General features: G+C 39.5%; 1 protein-coding gene and 1 non-coding gene across 13 annotated transcripts in view; both read right to left on the reverse strand.

The window, feature by feature from the left end:
• Nucleotides 1–19,519, reverse strand: part of CCDC158 (coiled-coil domain containing 158) — an 83,326-nt gene that overhangs the window by 38,622 nt on the left and 25,185 nt on the right. For all 12 annotated transcript variants that reach the window (XM_061420528.1, XM_061420526.1, XM_061420525.1 and 9 more), the window contains 8 exons: nucleotides 18,706–18,816; nucleotides 17,526–17,640; nucleotides 10,303–10,422; nucleotides 9,203–9,400; nucleotides 7,120–7,602; nucleotides 4,964–5,153; nucleotides 3,007–3,159; nucleotides 111–223 (listed from right to left, as the gene is read on the reverse strand). In XM_061420528.1, coding sequence (XP_061276512.1) covers nucleotides 111–223; nucleotides 3,007–3,159; nucleotides 4,964–5,153; nucleotides 7,120–7,602; nucleotides 9,203–9,400; nucleotides 10,303–10,422; nucleotides 17,526–17,640; nucleotides 18,706–18,816 — 1,483 coding nt within the window. The remainder of the gene's footprint in view (nucleotides 1–110; nucleotides 224–3,006; nucleotides 3,160–4,963; nucleotides 5,154–7,119; nucleotides 7,603–9,202; nucleotides 9,401–10,302; nucleotides 10,423–17,525; nucleotides 17,641–18,705; nucleotides 18,817–19,519) is intronic.
• On the reverse strand, nucleotides 1,476–1,582 carry LOC133250181 (U6 spliceosomal RNA). The gene has a single exon (XR_009737285.1). It is a non-coding gene; the product is annotated as a U6 spliceosomal RNA (small nuclear RNA).

Consider the following 19,519-nt stretch of genomic DNA (forward strand, 5'->3'; position numbering starts at 1 on the left):
ACCTCTTGCCTTGTTTCCACTGTACTTTGTATCTCTGTGTCTTACTCTGTGTTGTAGTTTACTAATGAGTAAACACATTGGCCTCCCCCACTCCAAGGACAGGGACTCACCTTGTTTGCATTTGTCATTGCCTCTTCCAAAAATTGTATCTTGCTCTGAAGGGCATCTATCTGACCTCTTTTAGCTGTAATTTGTTTTTGCATCCCCATTGCCACTTTCATAGCTGGGGGGAAAAAAAAGGAACTAAATTGTGTCTTAGTTTTTAAAGTTTCTAAATTTTGAGAGGTGACTATAATTTGATGTTCAAACACTATGAAAAGGTGTAAGATTCCTCTAAGGCACCTGGATCACTTCAAGAAAGTGTTCACAAAAGATTTCACAATATTGGGATACAACAATTTTCAGCAATTACTCAGGGGTTTTGAGCTGAGAAACGTATGTAAATGCTGATGTTCTGTGATTCCTTGCTAGAATTAACTTTATTGACCATCGTAATTTGCCATATCTCCAATGGTAATAAATAATACTGACCAAATTCATACTTACACATATAGGAAATATATACACAAAATATATAGTCATACAATGAGAAATATAAATAGAATTTTTACTAAAATAACTTTCTAGAAACTCATATATAAAATACCACATAAGACATCTACTATCATTGATCTTTTAAAAGATTCCACTGATAACACAAACCATTCAATTTCCATTGTCATGGGTATTGCCATGTACTCAGAACTCACTATTGTTTCAAAAGTCAAACTGGCCATATAAGCATATATGTGATTATTTTACTGAAACTGGTGACAGGATGAGAAGGTTCTAGACAGGAGGCAAGGCCCTGAAGACTTAAGACATGGCAGGTCACTGAGAAGATAAGTAAAGCTCACCACTGTTTGGAAATTCAGTCTGAGATCCTATGTTGTTTCTTAAAACCAGCTGAGAAAAGAGGTTTGAAAATGCCACTGCTTTTGAGTTATGTCCAGCTTAGAGGTTAAAAAGAAAAAGAAAATGTGGCATTCTTTAAAAACAAAGTATTGGAGCATGAAAGGTCTGACTTCATGCTAACAAGATATAGTTCCTGTAGCTAAACTGTCCAGACCAGGGTTAATACAGGCACAGTTCACTGGTTTGTTAATAGAGCAAAAGTCTGGTATCATTTGCTCACCACTCTGAAGAATTCTGGTCTGATTACGTGCATCATGCTTGGCCTTCAAAGGTAATTTTCTTAATAAATTCTTTATTTTAAGATGATCCTAATTTGAGAGTGAATACAGGGTTACCTAGTTAATTTAACAACTGTAATGGGACTGGGGGAGTTGTGGAGAGGCCTGGAGCACATGAGGAGACTGTCTAGTGGATGGGGAGGAGGGAACAGACCCCAGATGGGCCTCTGGAGTGAGCTCTCCATACTCCACCATTTTGTTTATGTTTACCAGCAAAGACAGAGCTGAATCTCTGAGGACCACACAAAATGTGGACACTTCAAGAATTTCTGTGCCATCTTTGGGCAAGGGCCATGGTAATCTTTTCAGTATCATTCAAATTTTGGTATATGTGCTGTTGAAGTGAGCACAAACATAAAGCTTTTGACATGAGAAAATATTAAGAAATAGAAAATGTAGTCTTTAGTTAAATATTTATTCGTATAGTCAGCTAATATAGCCATGTTAACAATGATAGGAATAATAGGAAATAGCAACTAACCTTCCTCTGAATTAACATGGGCAGTGAGGTGAAAAGGGAATAGGTGTAAAGCAGTGAGAAGGGACCCCTCATCCTAGCAGTTCAATTCCCAGGGCACCCTCCCATCTTCAACTCAGAGAAGGAGACAGGAATGGACAAATAGCCATAGGCACACAGTTTACGAAGATAGTAAACGTGAAAAAAAGGCTGATGAATGAAAATTATTGGTGATCTGTATTTATATCAACATTTCCTAAAAAACAATTAATTGGCATAGATGACACCACCCTTATGTCAGAAAGTGAAGAGGAACTAAAAAGCCTCTTGATGAAAGTGAAAGTGGAGAGTGAAAAGGTTGGCTTAAAGCTCAACATTCAGAAAACGAAGATCATGGCATCTGGTCCCATCACTTCATGGCAAATAGATGGGGAAACAGTGGAAACAGTGTCAGACTATATTTTTTGGGGCTCCAAAATTACTGCAGATGGTGACTGCAGCCATGAAATTAAAAGACGTTTACTCCTTGGAAGAAAAGTTATGACCAACCTAGATAGCATATTCAAAAGCAGAGACATTACATTGCCAACAAAGGTCCATCTAGTCGAGGCTATGGTTTTTCCAGTGGTCATGTATGGATGTGAGAGTTGGACTGTGAAGAAGGCTGAGCTGAAGAATTGATGCTTTTGAACTGTGGTGTTGGAGAAGACTCTTGAGAGTCCCTTGGACTGCAAGGAGATCCAACCAGTCCATTCTGAAGGAGATCAGCCCTGGGATTTCTTTGGAAGGAATGATGCTAAAGCTGAAACTCCAATACTTTGGCTACCTCATGCGAAGAGTTGACTCATTGGAAGAGACTCTGATGCTGGGAGGGATTGGGGGCAGGAGGAGAAGGGGACGACAGAGGATGAGACGGCTGGATGGCATCACTGACTCGATGGACGTGAGTCTGAGTGAACTCTGGGAGTTGGTGATGGACAGGGAGGCCTGGCGTGCTGTGATTCATGGGGTCGCAAAGAGTCGGACACAACTGAGCAACTGAACTGATGGACATTGAAGTTTGTTAGAAATTACTGAAATAGCTAAAGAAAAAGAAAGGTTCCGATACTTAAGGAATAAATTAAGCAAATGTCAATTTCCCTCAAAAACACTAGGAATTATAACTGCTATATGACAACCATCAGTGATATCTACTGTTGTATGTCTCTCACACATGCTTCACTGTGAAGAAGTGGAAGGCAATGAATCCAGTTTGTGTTTTATTAAATCTATACCAAGGGAATTAAAAACAAAAGGAAAAGATCTATTGAAGCATACCATGACCATCAGATCCTTCCATTGACTTTAATGTATTTCTTGTTTGCTCCAGCTCAGACTGTGCAGATTTTAATTGCATTTTCAGCTTATTTGTAGTAGTTTCCATTTCTTCACTTTTGTTTCGAAAATTCCTTTTTAAGACTTCATAGTCCTCTGTACAACATGATAAGCAATAATAGTTGGTTAATTTTTTTTCTACTCCATTGTTATAAAGCTTGTTTTATTTGTAATTAATGATCACAGAATTTTGGAGCTGAAAGAGACCCCACTCAGTTACATCATCATTTGTTACAGAAATGAGATGTACATACACATTTTCAGGGATCTAACTCTTTTAATCTGCTCGGGTGGGTCGTCCTGTTTTACTCTTATTAGTCATTGCTTTTCTTCCAGCCAGTGAAATTGGCTCACATCTATTTCCTCTTAAACCTTCTTGGATAATCATACCCACCACAACAGATTTGGCCACCATTTGTAGGCAGATGGATCTCCATGACTCGGTAAGTAACCTGACACTGCCACATGTTTTACCTGATTTTTTATCTCCAGTAACTATCAAAATACCTGGCATTCATCATTCATACACAAGAATACACACACACATATTCAACTATCCATTTATTTACATTTGTCTATTTATATATGATAGATTTACTTATAAAGGGAACAAGCAGAGTCAAGACCTCTCTGCTGAGATCTAACCCCATCTCTCCAGATATTTTCATGTGGATGCCCTGGTGCCCCCAGACCAATGGTCTTACACTGACTGCCTCACCCTCCTGCCAGTAAGTTAACCCCTCTTGATTTCGTTTTCTCAGATGTTGGTATCATTGTTCTCCCAATACTACAAATTTAAAATCAGAAGCACACACACAACCCCTCTGATCATTTACTGTTGATTCAATCTCCAAAAACTTGCTTAAGTCTTCCCTCTCCTCTCATTCTCATTATATGCCTCAGTTCGGGTTTTCATCACCTTTCCCTGGGACCACTGCAAAACTCTCCTTAGCTGGCTGGCCTCTGTTCCTTTAGGCTTGCCTTTCTCTTCTCACCTGCTGACTCTGTCCTTCTAAAATGTAAATTTGGTGACAACAATCTCTTACTTGGTATCTATCGCTGGCTCCACACTGTCTGGCTCTCCCTATCCATTCTGCCTCATTTCTTAGTTCTTGTTCATTTGTACTTCTACTCCCATTAAGTGTTTCTGAGGTTGCACTGTGTTACTTCATGCCTTCCTGCTTTTGTCCATAATGTTCTCTCCACCTGGACTGCCCCTCTACCTCCTTTTTACCTGCCAAATTCCTATTCCTCCATCGAACCCAGATATCACCGGCGACAGGAGGCTGATTCTCTCCCTTTCCTGCATCTGCACCCACCACCCAGCCACTGTGTTTCACCCACCGCATGTGACACATTCTACACAGGTCTGGCTTCCAACTAACGTGGAGCCTCATTGTTTTTTCCAGGGCCTGTCTCAGCATCTGGCATAGGAGATGCTCAGCAATCACTGACATGCGTGTGCGTGTATGTGTGTATGCATGTGAAGTAGACAACACCTGTACCATACTAACAGTGAACTGAGGGTATTTTCATCTCCAAGAAATTTGCGTAAGTCTATTTACATGTGCGGCTTCATTACTACACCTCTCATCAAGCTATCTGACTCAGAGGACTCAAGGTTTCCACTTCTCTCACTCTCCCCTTGGAAACACAGTGCAGAATTTCACGGACACTGTGGGCTGACTAAAGTTAATGGTTAATGAGTGCACACTCTGGGAGCACTTCATGGAGAAGTGTCAGGGTTTCAGGTGATGAGATGCGTGCGCAGGGACAGCATAATTATCCATGTTTGTATCACTGGATGAGGGCCCCTTCTGTCACAACAGTCCTAGTATCCTCGTGGAACGCCACTGACAGCACTCCTACTTTCGGCAGAGTTTGAACTGGAGTAACGTACCTGTAAGACTGTTTAACTCATTCCTACTAGCTTTCACCTCACTTAATAAATGGTCTCTCTCTTGTTTGATGTCTTTCACTGCACGGAGCCTCTCGGAGCCTGCGTTCACCAGCTTCACCTTTTCCAATTCCAGGTCACTCACTCTGGCTTCAAGCTCCCGTATCTTTGCATCTCTTTTATCTTTCAAAATCTAAATGTAGGGATAAATACAAAGGACAGTGCAACAAATAAAAAAATAAAATATAAAGCAGCAATAAGAAGTGGGAAAACGAAAGGAGTATTTTACCTTTCTTTTAACCATAGATACCAATTCCCAGAACCACTGGCTACAGCCCTTCATTATTCCTATTCTATATATTCATTCATTAAAAAAAAAAAAGAAAACATACTGGGCACCTAACTGTGCCAGACTCCATTTTACACGCTGAGGATGGTGTGCAGGTAAGGCCCTAGGTGAGCACCTACTCAGGTTTTACTCCCATGGCAGCTCCCCCACCAGGCTCCCCCTGCCCTGGCCGTGTATAGCAGTAAACAACGTCCTTGTCCTCATAGGGTTTTTCCATTCTCGTGAAAGGAGACAGACAACAACAAATATTGAATAACCAGATGACAATAATGACGGAAAAAGAACTGAAAAGGTGAGAGGGTGGAGAATGAACACAGGGAGGGGGCTGCTACAGGAGCTAAGGTGGTGTGTGGAAGAGAGCCTGACCACTGCCCCGATGAAAGCTTCTAGTCAGGGTGGTTCTTGGAGGTACTGAAAATTTGAATTTGGGGAGGGGGGTCCCATCAGTCTAACCCATTCTGCCTAAAAACTGTTCTTCAAGAGAAACAATTTACGCTGGACCCTTGCTTTCCTTTCAGAAGACTCTATTCCCCTCCCTGGTAAGGACAGCCTATACGATCAGCTCCCAGTATAAAAACTCTGCCCACTGAGCCTCTGATGAACCCCCTGGCTGGCAACATCTGACACATGTTGTCACAACTTATTGATGGCGGGGTTAAGCATCTTGTGCCCAGCTGCAGGGGAGGAGGCTTATGCCTGGTTTCCTTTGGGAGAATTTTCCCCTTTGCTGATTTTTAGATCCTTTCTTTGTCATAAATCATCATAAGGGAAAAAATATTGTTTTTTTGTATCTATATGAGATGATAGATGTTATCTTATTGCTGTAATCATTGCACAATATGTGTAAATTAAGCCATTATGCTGTATCCCTTAAACTCATATAGTATTGTATGTCAATTATATTCCAACAAAACTGAAAGAAAAAATTAATTACATGTGATTTGTTTCCTACTAGCTACCATGGCAGATAAAAGTAATATAAAGCTTGGGAAAACTGAATTTTTAAAAATTCATTCAATAGTTTTAAATTCTGATAAATATTTACTGAGCACCTTCTGGGTACATGGCACAAAGTCAGGGGCAGGGGTACAAAGATGAAGATGTGTGCCCTGCTTGAAGAAATCTTCAGTCTTACAGGGAAGAGGAGAAATTGCTATTTACACATACACACACACACACACGCACACACCACATACCCCAGGCGTGTGCGTGCGTGCGCATACACAGCGTAATAGAGAATGTGACCCAGGCTGTAAGAGGTACAAACGCAGTACGGTAAGGTTCAGGTGGAGAGTGGAATGGAGGAAGGGAACTCATATTTTCTAAACGTCTTCACAGACCAGGAACCAAGCTAAATCCTTGATATATACTTTCTCATTTAAGCCTCAAATAATCCAACAAGATTCGGGGTATTTTGGTTTACAGACATAGACGCGAACATTCAGCAAACAGTCTAGTGCTTTACAGTTACCGAGTGGTGAGACGGGGTTCAAATTTAGGTCTGTCTGAATGGGGACAAAATGCTTTCTCAAACTACGGGATCAGGACAGACTTTATAAAGAAGCTGGATTTTCTGATTTTTCTCTTTTGTATCAGCACTTCTGAACCATTTGGGGGCCACTTATGGAATTTAAGAAAAGTGTGGAAAACTTTCTCACAAAAGCACACATGCACACTGACAAAAACACTTGCAAACAATTTTGGAGTGTCTATAACTATCTTCACAGAACCTACTTCTGGTCAATTAGGTCAGACTTATGGGAGAAAAAAAGATATTTCAGAAGCTAAACCACCAAGACACTCTACAGACCTTAACTTCCTGTAGCTCCAGCCTCCTATCATTGATCTCCTTCTCCAGCTGAGCTTTCTCCACTTGCATAGCACCGGCCGTCCGCCCGTGCTGGCCCACCAACTGCGTCATGTTCTCAATCTGCTGTCGCAGGATCTCGATCACTTTGTCCTTCTCTGCCATCTGCAGCCTGAGGGCCTCACACTCTGTCTGCACGTTTCGGAGGTGATCCCCTTCATTCTTCAGGTGCTGCAGCTCCTGCAACTTCAAGTCCACCCGGGAGCGCAGCTTCGTGATTTCTGCATTGGTGGCCTCGATGGCTCGCTCCTTTTCCTGGAGGGAAGCTGTCAGGTCCGACACGGTCCTCTCCGAGCTCTCCAGGGTCATCTTCTTGGCTGTCAACTCTTCCACCACTTTGCGGAGCATCTCTTTGGTGGATTCAAGCTGAGCAGTCAAGGAGGACACTTTTTCTAGACTTTCATTCTTTCCTTGAATGGCTGCCATCTGATTGTTAAAGAAGAATTTCATGGATTTAGGCAGACAGGGAGAGGTCTCAAGAGATCTGACAAGTTAGCTCAAGAAAGTGAAATCATGAATATGACAGTACCTCCAACTGTTTTGCTCTCAGAACTTCATACAGACAGCAGACAAACTTGTGTTAATTAGATCAAGGTGGAGAGACCTTAATTAAATAACAATGCTCATCCAGAATGATGTTGTAGGGTGGGGACGAGCTTGGCTAGTGTCCTCTGAGGAAGTTTTCCACGGCAATTTATATTAGGATGACACTGGCAACAGTGGAAAGTGGGTAAGAGTGAAGACAGCTATCCTTTCTGTTTCCCTCTTCCTTAATTCTACCTTTGAGGGAAAAGTGAATGATGGCTTTTATCCAATGTACATTCACATTCTCTGGTCCTTGTTTGGAGAAGAGTAAGATTCTAATTGGGCTTCCCTGGTGGCTCAGACAGTAAAGGATCTGCCTGCAATGCAAGAGACCCTGGTTCGATTCCTGGGTTGGGAAGATCCCCTGGAAAAGGGATAGGCGACCCACTCTAGTACTCTTCAGCTTCCCTGGTGGCTTAGATGGTAAAGAATCTGCCCACAATGCGGGAGACCTGGGTTCAATCTCTGGGTTGGGAAGATCCCCTGGAGGAGGGCATGGCAACCCACTCTAGTATTCTTGCCTGGAGAATCCCATGGACAGAGAAGCCTCGTGGGCTACAGTCCATGGGGTCGCAGAGTCAGACACGACTGAGCGACTCGGCACAGCACAGCGCAAGATTCTGACCTCCACGTGCTCCTTGCAGCTTTCCTCCTGCCCAGGTTGGACCAGAGAATAGGAAGATGGCTTTGCCTGGGTCTCGGCCAAGGGTGGTCCCTTTGGTTTGCTTTTTCATTTGAGGAAGCTCTTTTGTGGGACGCTTTTTGTGTCTCCATGGCAAATATGGCAGGCATTGAAACTATGTCCTTCCTGTCTTGAAGGTACACTGGTGCTCACACAGCACTCCACATGTCACTCCTGGTGTGCTGAACTGGAGTGCGTATGTATCATTCCTCATCAGTTTGGGAGGTAAGGAGGGAAAAGCCTCTCTGGGGAAGGGGAAACAAAAAAATCTACTGGAAACCTTCAACACTGCTTTTCCTCAGATCTCCCTATGTGCTTAGTTGCTCAGTCGTGTCCGACTCTTTGCAACCCCACGAACTGTAGCCCACCAGGGTCCACTGTCCGTGGGGATTCTCCAGGCAAGAATACTGGAGTGGGTTGCCATGCCCTCCTCCAGGGGATCTTCCCAATCCAGGGATCGTACCCAGGCCTCCCACATTGCAGGCAGATTCTTTTACATCTGAGCCACAGATCTCAGATGAAGCTCAGATCTCCCTATGGTCTGATGCTTTTCTATTACTAGGAATTATTAGGTTACCAATTTCCAGGTGAAATGAAAAGGCCACTGGATGGGAGTTTCATTACTCAACAATGGACAAAAGCGAGATGAAGTTTAACATCTGAAATTTAACAAGAGGTCGGAACCATAGAAATAAACACCCAGTTTACATATCTTGCTCTCAGAGCCCACAGCTCTCACCGGGGGAGGCCCGGCCTCACCTGCCGCTCCATCTGGCCCTGACACTCGCTCTTCATGGCCTTGAGCAAGGCCTCCAGGCGCTGCACCTCCATGTTCCTGTCGTCCAGTTCCCGCCGCAGGTGGTCGATGGTGATGCTGTTGCCCGTGTCCCGGTCCCACAGCCTCTTGTTCTGCTCCTTCTCCAGACTCAGCTCCTTCTCTCGTTTATGTAGGTCGGCCTACAAGAAGGGACGTCAGCCTTCCCCCTCGTGTTACACATTGGTTTTCAAACTCTTTTTCTCCTTACATCATCTTTGGAGTTTCTATGTGATTTGACAAGACTTCGATTTGGAATTGGATTCTTAATTATTTTAGATAAAAAACAATGATTTCATAGAAAACTAACATTTTGTTTACTTATAATTTCTAGCATTACAAGTAACTCTCAATGGACTAGACCCCAGATTAGATATGAGGATGCTGGGAAACATGCAACAGGAGGGAGAGAAGTGAGGATTATCCCGCAGTTTTAGAGTCAGCTCTCCCTTGAGTGTGTGCTGATCAAGCCCCGGTTAGCCTGTGAAGGACTCTCTGGCAGCTGAGGGCCTTGTAGCCTGAGGTAAGGTTTGGTGGGGAGAGAATCCTGTTCTACAGGAACCCTAAAAAATATCACAGGAAGGGGTACCAACATCGCCTTTCCTAAATTTCTCAGCCTGTAGTACCCCTAACGGAGGGCAGAAGCTGCTTCACTACCGTCGGAATCCTCTTCTCTTCCTACAAAAATTTTCTTACCTAAATTTGCATTTAACTTTTCTTTACACATGATTTGTATGTGTTTTGAATGTTGTTTGGCTTTGAAATGAACGCTCAACCCTACTTCAGTTTAGCAGAACACAGTACCTAACGGAAAGACTATGGCTGTTCAAAGATCACCTTCACCCAACTTGTAAGCCCTAAGAGTTGTGCTTAAAGTATACAATATTATATTTCACACGTAAAACTTGAATAGTGTCCAGGATGCTGTGTTGTGTGTAAATGTACAGACATGTTGTAAAATTTGGAATTTTAAACTAGTTTTGTGAAATACTGTGGTAAAACTTCCCAGAATTAATCTCATTCATATTTCAGAGCACCTTCTTACCAAGAGCTTTTGAAGTTGGTCGTCCAGATTTCCAGATTCCTGACTGAACTGATCACGTTCCGTCCGTGCTTCAGTTAGCTCTGAGTTTGCGAGAACTAACTGCTTCTCCAGCTCTTCTATCTACAAGGAAAGCACAAATCAATCTGACTACGTCAATGAATAATATAAAATAAATATAGTCTTTGGAAAACAAACAGTATTATTTGAGGCAATGGTATCATTTGAGGGGCAAAAATAAGAGTTCATTTTGTGATGTATTTTGTAGACAAAATTGTCATGTATTTTGCAAAGTTTTCTAAACTTAAAATCTATGTAGAATTCAGCCAGACAAATTGACCAAAATGAAATACTTGGTACTGTGAGATTTAGCCATTGTCTGTAATATGTCACTCTCATGATCACACTATTCAAAATCTATCTTCTGTGAAAATGAGTTCTATAATTTGGTATTTAAGGAAGCTTTATGTGGCATAAAGAATATTCTACATAGCCCACACAAATTAACTATATTATACTTAGAAGTGCTATTTTGTTTCAGAACATCAGTTTCAAAAATAAAGGCACTGACTATAAAACAATGAATGGTAACAAGTTTATAGTTATTGTCACTGTTAGTCACCCTATTTTGGAAGGATACACAAATATATATATATATATATATATATATATATATATATATATATAAAATAATACAATTCTCATTTTTTCTAACTATCAAATGGGATAAGAATATTAATTTAAAGAACTGTATAGATGTAGTTCTCTCTTACAGACAGGCAGCTGTCAGATCTGTGTGACCATGCATTTCTATGACATATGCCAGAAGGGCCATCGCTGTAAACATCATCTCTACAGCTCTTAACCTGGGGCTTCAGGCTACGAGGTTAAGATCTTAGACAATGGAGATTCTGAGTTTATATTTGAGCACAGCTACATAAACTCACTACTTAGTCCCAGATATTAAAGTAATGAAAAACTACTGATACTGAGTGTTATATAGTGATACCTGATCTTTAATGTGATACCTACAATAACATTTCATCACCAATTTCCAATAATAACAAACCTTTCATGTCTGCATAAATGCTACATATTCCTTACTTCTAACGCATCTACTGAATAGGCTTCCAAATCCAGTCGAGAATAAAACTTACTGACTGGTTTGGATGGAACTGTGCTTAAATCTTCTTAGAGAACATACGAGCAAGACTAACATTTCGTGACACTATTTTAAGTTGGTCTAAGTTCATTTAAGATCTTCATTTATTAATTTGGTGCATATATGTTAATTATATTACATATAAACATGTATATGTAACTATCTCTGATAAATGGTAAGGATGAATACATAGATGGGTGTGTATACATATATATGTCTTTATTTACATACATACATACATGACTTAAGAGCATACTAATACAGGACTATCAAATAGTTTCACATTTACCAACAGAGTAGTATCACAACCTACAGGAATGTGAATATAAATGTTAATATTTACATTGGATATATTTCAAAACTGACTTTGTAATTGATCCCATGTTTTATACAAAAAAGTATTTCACAGGAATTAGGTAAAACATTAGATGACCGATAGAAATGAGCTCATAGATTCTAACAAACCTATAAAAAATTGCTTTCACTCTTGTGCTCCTATAACAATTCATCCTCAGGGACACAAGCAGCTTCCTAAGACAAATGAGTACTATCAGCTGAAACAACCTCTTCACCTCTACTATTATCAGGAAAGACTAACTCAGCACACTTAGTACAGACATTAAGAATACTGAGGGAAAAAAACATCAACTCTTACTATGGTTAGACAAATGTGATCAGAAAGGCAATATGATCTGGTTGAGAGTCAAACAGCCTGGTTCTGAACCAGCTTCTGTCACATAAGCTCTCTGAGTCTGTAATTTGAGTCTAAATTATACATCTATAATTTGAAAAAAGTATTATAGATGATCTTTCAAATTCCTTTCAATTCTGCTTCTAATATTTTTTCACATAAGATCAGTATTAATAAAGCTGAAATTCTGTATTTTCAAAGGAACCATATTTGAGCTCTAAATTTAACAAGAATGCTTTCAATTTTAAAAGTTACTCATATGACTAAAACGAACATTTTAGACTCCTAGTCTGGTGTAAAACCATTTCTATCTTTGAGCAAAGTATTTGTGTGGTTTAAAAGCTTAAATTAAGACTTGCTATTTTATGTCTGTTTTCACTTTTTAAGAAATTCTGGATAATCATTTAATGTTAAATTTTATGAGACCAAATTTTGAAAAGAAAAAAGAAAAAGAATCAACTTGTATCTTTCCATCTAAGTATCAGACGTTCCTCCAGACCCCGCAGGAACATTAGTTTTGTAGTTGTCAGTACTGACTCAACTGCTATAGCTCTGCTTTTACCTTTCACTTTTTAAAAGTAAAAATATTTATATTAATCAATCAAAAAGATAAATGGAGAGTGAAAGGGAAAACCATTGAAGTAGCAGCTGAGCTGATACAAACAGCTGTAAAAAAACACTATGAAGAAAAAGCCTTTTAAAATGTTGAGAATAAATACTGACATCTGAGATGTATTAGTTCTTTTCTTTTTCGTTTCTTTTTAAATAGCAGCACTGGTTTTCCCTTTCACCATCTATGAATCTACTTTTTGTTTTGGATCACCGGACAAATAAGTACTGGGATCTCATTATAATCGTACAGTGATTTTAGATATCACCAATTGTGCCAAATTGTTATCTCGTTTTCTGTGCTCAAAAATACACAGTTCTGGGATATTAAGGAATGCTGCTGGTCAGCATAGAGGTGCATTGGCAGAACTATGCAGAGATTTGCATAGAATCTCCCTGCACAGGGTATAGCTCCAGCCAGTGCTACTACAACTTCACTTTTTGAGTAGGAAGTTCAGCCCCAAATGCTTTCAAAGTAGGAAAAGTAAACTCAGAATCAAGACTGTGAGATATTTTTGTTATCAAAAAGCGAAAGTTAAGAGTAAAGCCAAATCTACAGAGCCAATAGTGACAGCTTCTACTGGTCCAAATTCGTAAAGGGGAATTCTGGAGGTTCTCCTAAAATGGAAAGAGAAGAATAGAAAAATATTACAGTAAGACACTTTTGTATGTCTGAAAGCTATGTCTACAGTCTTCTTTGAAATATCACTTTTCATCAGTATGAAAATACTTTTGCTTATCTGAAGAGACATTTGTCTGGCTAAACAAGTTTTCTCTATACTTATGCATTCTAGTTGGGAAAGTTGTTCAGACCTGTGATGTAATCAATTTTTAAAAATAATAAATATTTTTTCTGAAGGAATCTGACCCTCAGGAGAAAATACTAACACTGCCTGCCTCTCATAAAATATGTTGATGTATAATATCAATATACTCTTAAATCATAAGTCTCTCTTCCCACAAATCTCGCTTTTAATCATAGCTGTATTTTTTCCTTATTGTTATTTGGGCAGTATATATTGTATATATTAAATGTACAGCAGCAGTGGAAAAATACAACTTTAAGATTTGATTTAAGATTTTAAGGTTTTAATAGGCTTTAGCCTATTAAATGTCAAGGTAAATGAAAATAAAAGAAATTAAACAAAGGAATCTGTGTTTTTTTTTTAATTCTACATTCAATTTATCACAACAAAAACATTTCATAACAATAGAAATTTTCATGAACACAAAATAAAATACTTTCATTAATGTGTCTGATCTTCTTTGCTTAGTTACACCATGCATTTTTTTTTTACACCATGTATTTTAAATGCTTTTCAGGTCAGAGTACATTAAAATATGTATTTACATGGCAGGATAATCATCTCTCAGTGTTCCTTGACTAAAGCAAGTTACTATTATGTGAACCGTGAACTTCCTGATGTTCAAGCTGGTTTTAGAAAAGGCAGAGGAACCACAGATCAAATTGCCAACATCCGCTGGATCATGGAAAAAGCAAGAGAGTTCCAGAAAAACATCTATTTCTGCTTTACTGACTATGCCAAAGCCTTTGACTATGTGGGTCACAATAAACTGTGGAAAATTCTGAAGGAGATGGGAATACCAGAATACCTGATCTGCCTCTTGAGAAATTTGTATGAAGGTCAGGAAGCAACAGTTAGAACTGGACATGGAACAACAGACTGGTTCCAAATAGGAAAAGGAGTATTTTGTCACCCTGCTTATTTAACTTCTATGCCGAGTACATCATGAGAAACGCTGGACTGGAAGAAGCACAAGCTGGAATCAAGATAGCCGGGAGAAATATCAATAACCTCAGATATGCAGATGACACCACCCTTACGGCAGAAAGTGAAGAGGAACTCAAAAGCCTCTTGATGAAAGTGAAAGTGGACAGTGAAAAAGTTGGCTTAAAGTTCAACATTTAGAAAATGAAGATCACGGCATCCGGTCCCACCACTTCATGGGAAATAGATGGGCAAACAGTGCAAACAGTGTCAGACTTTATTTTTCTGGGCTCCAAAATCACTACAGATGGTGACTGCAGCCATGAAATTAAAAGACGCTTACTCCTTGGAAGGAAAGTTATGACCAACCTAAATAGCATATTCAAAAGCAGAGACATTACTTTGCTAACAAAGGTTCATCTAGTCAAGGCTATGATTTTTCCTGTGGTCATGTATGGATGTGAGAGTTGGACTGTGAAGAAGGCTGAGCACCAAAGAATTGACGCTTTTGAAATGTGGTGTTGGAGAAGACTCTTGAGAGTCCCTTGGACTGCAAGGAGATCCAACCAGTCCATTCTGAAGGAGATTAGCCCTGGGATTTCTTTGGAAGGAATGATGCTAAAGCTGAAACTCCAATACTTTGGCCACCTCATGCAAAGAGTTGACTCAATGGAAAAGACTCTGATGCTGGGAGGGATTGGGGGCAGGAGGAGAAGGGGACGACAGAGGATGAGATGGCTGGATGGCATCACTGACTCGATGGACGTGAGTCTGAGTGAACTCCGGGAGTTGGTGATGGACAGGGAGGCCTGGCGTGCTGCGATTCATGGGGTCGCAAAGAGTCGGACACGACTGAGTGATTGATCTGATCTGATCTGATCTGATAGAGATCCTAGGTGCCAACTCGATTAGGCTTAATACGTTTTACTAAAAGTCTCAGTGATCTGGATTAAAATTAATTAAACTAATATACCCCCCTTTTTTCCAATAATGTTGACTGTTTAAGACTGTAAAAATTCTTCATGATCAACTGTTTACAATAGAGCAAGGTAAGACAATGATTTTAGTATTATGTTTGCATCTATATGACCTCAAAACCCTCATATAAAAGGTTTCAGTCATTTATCTGGGGCTAATGCTTCTACAATGCTAAAGAGAGAGGTGTTTATAAAAACAAAAACTATTTTTGTACCATTAAGATGTCAGTATTTGTTAAAATCTCCTACCATGCCCAAACTTAGGTTGATCAGCACAGTGTTACACATCAGAAACATGCAGATTAGCAAACAATTGGGTGACAGCTTATGAAGAGGCTGTTTCCAAGCAACATTACAAATGGAAAGCTATATTAATTTCAAATTATGTAAGATAGAGAGGTGAGTCAAGTCTTACTATTTAGTATTTTGTGGCTTTTCAAAGGGTTTGTCAATAAACAATGAAAATTAAATCTTTTCAGAATGGGTTGAGTATGATGAATATCAGTCATTGTATAGGCTTGATCTGCCCAGAATGGGGTGGATGTTCCTGTTCTCCATCTTCAGGGGAAAAGTCCATCCTGAACTTGAACACAAAAGGCAGGCCTCAGAGAAGCAGGAAAGAACAAATATTTCTGTCTGGGCTTTTGTTTCTTGGATTTAGCCTTTAAGAAGTCTAAGGCTCCTGAAGGCTACTTCTAGGTGGCAGTGGTTGAAATGACCCCCCAGAAGAATCAAGGCCAAGAGCTAAGGAAGAGGTTTTCGAGAGCAGTGCTGTTCACACTGCAACCCACCAGGAAAACGTGAAATCAATTTTAGTGGGCGTCAAATCAGTATCTGAAGAGAAGAAAAAAAGCCAGTGTCGTAAGTATTGTTTTGTGAAGTGTACTTCGATTGTATCTGCGTGCCCTAGATCATACGGAAAACTAGATTTCTTGGTGTGGGTAGAGATCAAAAATGTTTGAAAGCCCCTGTAGAGGATCCAAATCTCAAAACTGAGATTATACAGTTTCATGTTACTCTTTATTGTTTAGACCTTTATAGCAAGATCATGTCTAAATTTTCTATCCTACTTTTAGCTCTGCAACAACTAACTAAAATTGAAGTCTTGAACTAGAGAACCGAGGAGAAAGAGCCCCCTCCTGTGACCAGCACAGGGGTGACAGTGATAATGAAAGGAGGGGTTGCCCAAAGGCAGGAAAATATCTGGAAGAATTAGTGCTGCAATTTTTCAACTGCCTCTTCCCATAAGGAGCTTTTCCCCTTGTACCATTACCCTGTAGAACTGGATTATGTTATAAAGAAAATCTGTCAGCTTTCTTATACTCTATTTTTTCCCAATCAACTAAGGAGTAAAAAAATTGGCTATAAGGGGTTAGACCTGAGGTTCTCTTATAGGTAGGATGATTATCTAAAGGATTTATCTTCCAAACTAGGGCATGTTGGAGGTGAAAGGTGGTATTCACAAAACAGGATACTATTTTGTGTCCTTGAAATCAACAAAAACCTAAGCTCCAAAAGATTGGTTGATAATGAAAATAGTTTCTTTTTAGCTATGGAAACTGAGAGAACAGAATACTGTAGTAAATATTAATTAATGTCTAGTTTTAATAGGAACCGTGTGATAAGAGATAAAGATTTAGCTTGCTAATTATTTTTTATTCAGAGTAATCTTGAAGTGAATTCAGTTTGTAAGCTTTACAATGATTAATAAGGGGGAATTGACGTAAGGAAAGAAATAGCCTAAAGTATTCAGTGGGAGGGGGAGATCAGCTGGTGCCAAGTACTTGCAAAAGCTAAACACTGTAGCAGTAATTTAAATGATGTTATCCTTTAATTTTTTAGAAACTTGCTTGAAGTATGCAGGAAACTTTTCTAAGAACGAACTGATTTGGGCAAACACTGTTTATAATTTAACATGTAGATATTTAGCATCCATCTTATAAACTGCTTTTAAATGGTTGCTTTGATTCCTCATTTTCAAATAAACCATTAAAAACTATCTAATTGATTCTGTGTATAATAGTCTCTGGAAGCAGAACAGCAAAATTTAAACTCACCTTGTCTTCATACATCCTTTTGGCTTCCCTTAATTCAGAACGTAGTTGAGAAACAGTAGATTCCAGGTCACTGAGTTGGCGCATATACATTGAGTTTTGGTTTCTTGCTTGCTCTCTAAGAAGGGTTTAAAGAGGGAATAAGAGCAAACAAGATCTAAGGCAGAAGGAAAAGAGCATGACAGAGGATGAGATGGTTGGATGGCATCACTGATTCAGTGGACATGAACTTGGGTTAACTCTGGGAGATGGTGGCCTGGTGTGCAACAGTCCACAGGGTCACAAAGAATTGGACATGACTTGGCAACTGAACAACAAGGGCAATTAGCAAACTAAGAGTAAGTGTGATACCTAAGGGCGCTCTAGCTTTTAGGTACTTTCACTAATTATTTAATATAGCCACTAGTCTTTTATCTTTCAAATTGGTTACTAAAGGCTTAAGTTCAAAATGTTAACTGTTAAACATAGATGATGCATACACAGGAGTTCATTTTACAATTTTATCTCTGTATGACTGAAAATGTCCATATAAAAAGTTTCAACATGGGAATGCAAATTATAAAATTATTTGTATGTTGTTAGTCACTAAGTCATGTCTGACTCCTTGCAAACCCATTGACTTATATGTATAATTTATATATATTTACACACATGTGCATGCTCAGTCACTCAGTCATGTCTGACTCTTTGTGACCCCATAGACTATAGCCTCTGGGACCCTCTGTCCATGGGATTTTCCAGGCAAGAATACTGGAATGGCTTGCCATTTCCTCCCCCAGTGGATCTTCCTGACCCAGGGATCAAACCCATGTTTCCTGTGTCTCCTGCATTGGCAGGTGGATTCTTTACTATTGAGCCACCTGGGAAGCCCATCTACACACACACACACACACACACACAGATATATAGTGTGTGTTTGTTTTATCCAATCAGTTGAAATGTAGACAAAAATTAAAACATCCAAACCCCAAGAGGCCCAAATACTTGCCATAATACTTCTAATATGGTTATAAAGTATTATCCATATGTTAAATAATCTTTTCCATTTACTTGAATGTTACAAAAGTTTCACTTTCTTGTAGAATCAACTATTAAGCATTTTAAAAAAAGATCTTAGAACAAAAATCAAAAAATAAAATGAAGATAAATAGCTATCAACTTCAAACCACCAGGACACACATACTGAATGATTTCCAATTGACTCTGGATACTGTTGGCTTGGCTCCGAGCACTGCTAGCTTTCTCGGTGAGTCCTGTTATTTCAGCTTCATGTTCACTTATTAACTGTTCAATCCTATAGAAAGAATGTGGTGATAGTTATTTGATACAGATTTTGCCTAATAATGAATTATTCTAAAAATTAATGATTTTCAACACTCATATTTGGTATTTTGTTTTAGCTTTGTCTATATTATTCTTTTTATGACAAGTATCTAGCTCTGGGAGTTGGTGATGGACAGGGAGGCCTCGCATGCTGCAGTCCATGGTGTTGCAAGGAGTCGGACACGACTGAGCAACTGAACTGAACTGATGACAAGTATTTAAGCTGGATACAGAATCCTTTATCCAAATCCTTTGGGAGCCAGTCAGGCTTTGGAATTCAGAATTTTTAAAAAATATTATGATGGTAATAAAGAATAGTATTAAGTATCATGTGACTTCCCAAGAGAGATCTATGAAAGTGTCTCAGAAGCCAGACATCACTAATGCAATGGTAGGTTTTTAAATATTCACAGTAAATCATGAAGACTATAAAAAGCTTAACATTAGCTCAGATTAGGTTTTGCCAACAAAACTGACATAGTATCTAACCTTGACCAAATTGTAGTCAGATGCCTCTTGGCACTTAGAAGCCTAGGCTTAGTAAGAACTTTGCTAAGTCAGTTTAGTGAGAACCTCACACCCCATGCCTCCTCCAAGTAATTTTCCACCCAATGACCCCCTCACCCTGCTTCTTGGCTATGAATCCCCATTTGCCCATGTTGGACTGGGAGTTG

The sequence above is a fragment of the Bos javanicus genome, chromosome 6 (assembly GCF_032452875.1).
Source record: "Bos javanicus breed banteng chromosome 6, ARS-OSU_banteng_1.0, whole genome shotgun sequence".
In the NCBI taxonomy this organism is placed as follows: Eukaryota; Metazoa; Chordata; class Mammalia; order Artiodactyla; family Bovidae; genus Bos; species Bos javanicus.